This window comes from Triticum dicoccoides, chromosome 7B, assembly GCF_002162155.2.
Source record: "Triticum dicoccoides isolate Atlit2015 ecotype Zavitan chromosome 7B, WEW_v2.0, whole genome shotgun sequence".
Classification (NCBI taxonomy): domain Eukaryota; kingdom Viridiplantae; phylum Streptophyta; class Magnoliopsida; order Poales; family Poaceae; genus Triticum; species Triticum dicoccoides.
The window spans coordinates 104,568,961-104,574,619 of NC_041393.1; the positions used below are offsets into that span (position 1 = coordinate 104,568,961).

Below are 5,659 nucleotides of genomic sequence, written 5' to 3' on the forward strand. Positions count from 1 at the left end.
TGTATTCGTTGTTGCGACTAGTAATTCCAAATGAAGGGAGTACGAAACAATGTGTAAAAAGTTACATTGAATCATATTGATTGTCTTCTTCCTTCCATAGTTTGCCATCCACTGGAGCATGGAACTTCCGAAGTTTAGATTTTTAATCGCCTCTCTATCAATGACAGTGTGTTCAGAAGCACCCCCGAAAATAAACATGTATGGAAAGTCATTAATACTGCTTGACAATTTCTATGCTATATGGGATAGCAGTGCTTCACCGGTGAAAAAATAAATTTAAGTGTAAAATTTGAAGGTAACATTTGGCATTCGACTTTTTTTTGTGCACAGGTCAAAATGCTTAAATTTTCACCTGCAAATTTGCATGTACCATTTGTGTGTGACAATGAACACAACTATCTTTTTGACATTTGTAAAATTCATTTTTAGCACGCAGAATCATGTGCCAAATTGAATATCCTGGCATACTGCGATGCATGACAACTCACACGGAGTACAAATACAACCTCTGCTGCTTCAGAAAACACATTGCAATGAGTACGGATCAAACAAGTAAATGCAACAAAGTGAACTACTACTACAATGGACTGAAAAATAAATGAGGGCATTTATTTTCCTCCGGATCTCATGCAGCCAGAGTGCGAGACCATCCATTTTGCCTGCTCCCACGGAGTCTACACAAGCGTCCTGCACTGCGACGTTGTCGGGTCCCACACCGCCGGGAGCAGGTACTTCCTCCCGCTCAGCCCGACGGCGTTGTAGCTCGCGCCGGTGGCCCGGTCCACGAGCAGCCTCCCCGGGTAGCCGGGGTAGGCGCCGCTGCCGAAGATGCCGGCGCACGCCGTGGCGGCCTCCGGCCCCGAGCCGTCGGCATCATTGCCCTGGTAGTACCCGTCACCGTAGGGGTTGGTCACCGTGCCGGCAAGGAGGGCGGCGAGGCTGATCACCATGCCGTCCGTTCCCACGTCGCCGCTGGGCGGCACGAGCGGCGGGACCTGGGGCCCGTACGACGGCCGGTGGAACGGCCACGCGCACTGGCCGGGGCATTGCTGGGCCGGGTTGCCCACCCACAGGTACGCGTACCTCGCCCTGCCGTGCGCGCCGGCGGTGGCGTGGTCGTGGACGCCGCACCGGGACATGCAGAAGGGCGCCACGAGGACGTCAGGCGCCGTGAGCACGGCGGTGATGGCACCGCGGTGGTGCCCCGCGCCCCTCGCCAGCGCCGTGACGTTCTCCAGCGAGAGGGACCGGCCCAGCGACATGGTCTCGTCGAGGAGCTCCCGGCCGAGCCTCAGCCGCGCGCCCCCGCCGCGGTACATCGAGACGGTGCGCCACCAGGACGCCACGGACGGCTCGGCGGCGCCGCCCGGGGCCGGCGCCGAGACCGACCGCACGAAGTCGGCGACGACGGCGCGCTGCGCCGGTGCGAAGCGGCCGTAGTAGAGGACGTTGACCTTGACGGTGAGGTTCCCCGTGAGCAGCGCGCCGCCGTGGTCCCGGAGCACGATCGGGTCGGGCTTCACCAGGAACAGCGTCCGCGGGCTGTACGCCCCGCACCGCGGCGCCGCGGCGGCGAGGAGGGAGAAGAGGCAGAGCAGTGGCAGCAACGATGCCATCTGGCGGTCGGCCATGGCATACAGGATCGACGATCGAGCTGGTTCTGGCTGTGACTCGTGGTGTGCTTGCTGACTTGTGTTTGCTTGATGAGTTTGTCGATCTATCAGGGTCTGCGGGGGGCTTAAATAGCAGCCCGGAGCGTATGGGGCGTAAAGACGACGACGTGAATACGTGATGGGGTGTGTGGGGGGCTTTGGCGCGTCAAAGGAGTTGAAGAAACCCATGGCAGGCGCGTGCATTCCGTCCGGTTCCGCGGTTCTGGTTTTGAGTTCGTTGATCGGGGAATATCTGTGCCACTTGGGTGCTAACGTGTCCGCAACAATTTTCATGGCTAGCTGTGGAATGCTCCGAGTTTTTCTTGTGTTGTGACCGGGATGCAAGTCCGGCTGACTGGATTTCTTAGTTGATTTACCAGCTTTTGAAGGTGGACTGAGATATACCATCGGTGCAAAAGTGGTTTTGTTGTTACTTGTACATGCAATGCACGTTTTATTTTTTGAAAACTAGGTGTAATGCACGGTAATATCTCGAAGAAAGTTTTTTTTTTTGAGGGATATCTGGAAGAAAGTTGATTACACGTTGATATTGGGTAGAATATCAATTATGCGTTAATTTAATGACAAAAAAATATGCGTTAATTTTGTGATTAGCATAGAGGTTGATGTTTAGCATGATATTAGTTGCATGCTAAATATGTTGAACACTCATCACTGAAGTAATCCAGATCGTTGGATTGTAATGTTTTTATGGCCGGGATTAATTGGATCCGCCTTTTGGGTCTTTTTATATTGATCAGTAAATGGGTACTCCCAATCCATGTTAATATTAGAGAGGAAATTAATTTCACGTTGATATGAGGTAGGATACCAATTACGTGTTAATCACGTGATTAGCATAGACATTGATATTTGGCAAGATATTAATTGCATGCTAAACATGTTGATGCCTCATTATTCAAGCAATCTAGGCCCTTGGGTTGACATGGTTTGATAGCCGAGAATAATTGGATATGCCCCGTTGAGTCCTTTTATATTGGTAGGCACGGATATAGATATAGATTATATTGATGTATGTACAATATAGATATAGATATAGATTCATTCAAAGCTAGCTTGAAGAATGAAAACTGCACAAAAGGAAATATATTTTTACAAAAGATATGAACCGGCCCAACATAAGTTATGTAGGGAGTTAGGGAATCTACAACCGGACCAGGCAAAAAAGAGCCCCTAAACATCTGCAGACGCTTTCAAGTGTGTTCGCGGATAATGAAAAGTCACCTTTCAAATGTCCGCGTTTACCGTCTCCCTCACTTAGCAAATCCTCAAATCCATGCAATGTTATGTAATGTTAAAATAACAACACATAGTTCATCTATCAACATACACATAGCACAGGGGAGTTCATATATGCCATCGAACTATAAAAAAAATCAGCATGTTCTACTATCTATATATGAAATATATGGCCATGGAGAAAGTTCCCGACGGCCCCCTTGGCCTTATCGTAGTCGTCTTCATCGCAGAAATAACGGTCGAAGACATAATATGGATCGAGCTGGATCTCCTCACTGGTGGAACTGTCCGGTCCTCACCAGCCTCTTCCTCCTCCTCTCTTCTTATCACATTTGCTAAGGATTTTAACCAAGGTGTAGATTTTATCAAACCAACAATTTTCCACTTCTTATCACATTTGCTAAGGATTTTAATCTGAATGTTGATTTTATTAATCAGGATGAATTTCAGGAGGACCTTTTCCATTTGCCTTCGTCTACATGGGCTCATCAGGAATTTATTCAAATGGAGCACCTTTGTGCAAATGTTTTAACAGAAGAACACATGCACTTGCTGATACCTGGAGTTACATTTGGGTTATTATATTTTTTCTTCCCATAAGGCCTACAAAGTGTTGATTGGTTCTCAACCCCGCCCCCGCTCATTTTAACTGAATTTGGAAGAGCTCTTGTCAATCTAAACATGAATTGTTCTTTTGGTTGATTCTACATGATAGGCTCAACATAAGTTTGCCGAGGAGGAACCAATTTGTGCTTCAGAGTTACAACTATGCCACTCTACAATGTCCTCAAGAGGAAACCTCATCATCTGTTTTGGGATTGTACATTTGCTCAAATGTGTTGGAATTTTTCCAGTCCTAGCAGAAGACGACCTTTGAGGCTTTTGTTCATCTTAGAAGCAAACTCAATGTACATTTCCCGATGCAGATTATCAGCATGGCATTATGGGTTATCTAAATGGTCAAGAACAATAAAATCTTCAGAGCTTTCCTGCCGAGGTTAAGGATTAAGAAGAGACATGGTCTAGCCTTCATTTTTTTTGCGAACAAGCTCTTAGATCCATTAAGAAGACCAACCAATTACAATCAACACCCCACAAAGAAGAAAAATTACAACGAATACCCTAGGGAGCCACACAACCAATCTCGCCGAAATTAGTCGCTGGCGCGCCGCCACCGTCGTCGGTCCACATATTCGCAGACGATCCTCCATGGTAGACGGGAAGTCAATGATCTTAGGCCCAAAGGACCAACACCCCGACAAACCAGCCGTCACCGGCCAAGCCTTGATTAGATCTGAACGCTCGAAACTCTTGTACACGCAACCGCGCCAGTCGACGCCGGCTGCCGTAGCACCTGCGCACCACCCCCAGAACCTCCACAGCAAAGCCAGAGCTCACCTTGCTGCGACGAAGAAGAAGACAGGGGACAAAAACTCACCCAACAGGTCGCTGCCTCCGCCGCACCAACCATGCCCCGGGCACCAAAACTCACCCGGATCAACAAAATCCAAGAATACATGACTCCAACCACTCGCCAACTCCGCCCAAAGCTTCACTGCGAAGGGAATCGAGCGCCGACACACTTATTCCAAACGGACACAGTCATCCCTGAAGGAAATATGCCCTAGAGGCAATAATAAAGTTATTATTTATTTCCTTATATCATGATAAATGTTTATTATTCATGCTACAATTGTATTAACCGGAAACATAATACATGTGTGAATACATAGACAAAGAGATTGTCACTAGTATGCCTCTACTTGACTAGCTCGTTGATCAAAGATGGTTATGTTTCCTAGCCATAGACATGAGTTGTCATTTGATTAATGGGATCACATCATTAGGAGAATGATGTGATTGACATAACCCCTTCCGTTAGCTTAGCACACGATCGTTTAGTATGTTGCTGTTGCTTTCTTCATGACTTATACATGTTCCTATGACTATGAGATTATGCAACTCCTGTTTACCGGAGGAACACTTTGTGTGCTACCAAACGTCAGAACGTAACTGGGTGATTATAAAGGTGCTCTACAGGTGTCTCCGAAGGTACATGTTGGGTTGGCGTATTTCGAGATTAGGATTTGTCACTCCGATGATCGGAGAGGTATCTTTGGGCCCTCTCGGTAATGCACATCACTATAAGCCTTGCAAGCAATGTAGCTAATGAGTTAGTTACGGTATGATGCATTATGGAACAGTAAAGAGACTTGCCGGTAACGAGATTGAACTAGGTATTGAGATACCGATGATCGAATCTCGGGAAAGTAACATACCGATGACAAAGGGAACAACGTATGTTGTTATGCGGTCTGACCGATAAAGATCTTCGTAGAATATGTGGGAGCCAATATGAGCATCCAGGTTCCGCTATTGGTTATTGACCGGAAATGTGTCTCGGTCATGTCTACATAGTTCTCGAACCCGTAGGGTCCGCACGCTTAAGGTTTCGATGGCAGTTATATTATGAGTTTATGAGTTTTGATGTACCGAAGGAGTTCGGAATCTCGGATGAGATCGGGGACATGACGAGGAGTCTTGAAATGGTCGAGACGTAAAGATCGATATATTGGACGACTATATTCGAAGTTCGGAAAGGTTCCGAGTGATTCGGGTATTTTTCAGAGTACCGGAGAGTTACGGGAATTCGCCAGGGAGTATATGGGCCTTATTGGGCTTTAGGGGAAAGAGAGAGGAGAGGCTGGGTGCCCCCCCCCCCAAGGCCTAGTCCGAATTGGACTAGG

General features: G+C 47.6%; 1 protein-coding gene across 1 annotated transcript; it reads right to left on the reverse strand.

The window, feature by feature from the left end:
* Window positions 1-450: 450 nt before the first annotated feature.
* On the reverse strand, window positions 451-1,682 carry LOC119336966 (protein EXORDIUM-like 2). Its single transcript, XM_037609053.1, has one exon. It carries the CDS (start codon window positions 1,629-1,631, stop codon window positions 675-677), a length of 957 nt encoding a protein of 318 aa, XP_037464950.1. The 5' UTR covers window positions 1,632-1,682; the 3' UTR covers window positions 451-674.
* Between the last annotated feature and the right edge of the window lie 3,977 nt (window positions 1,683-5,659).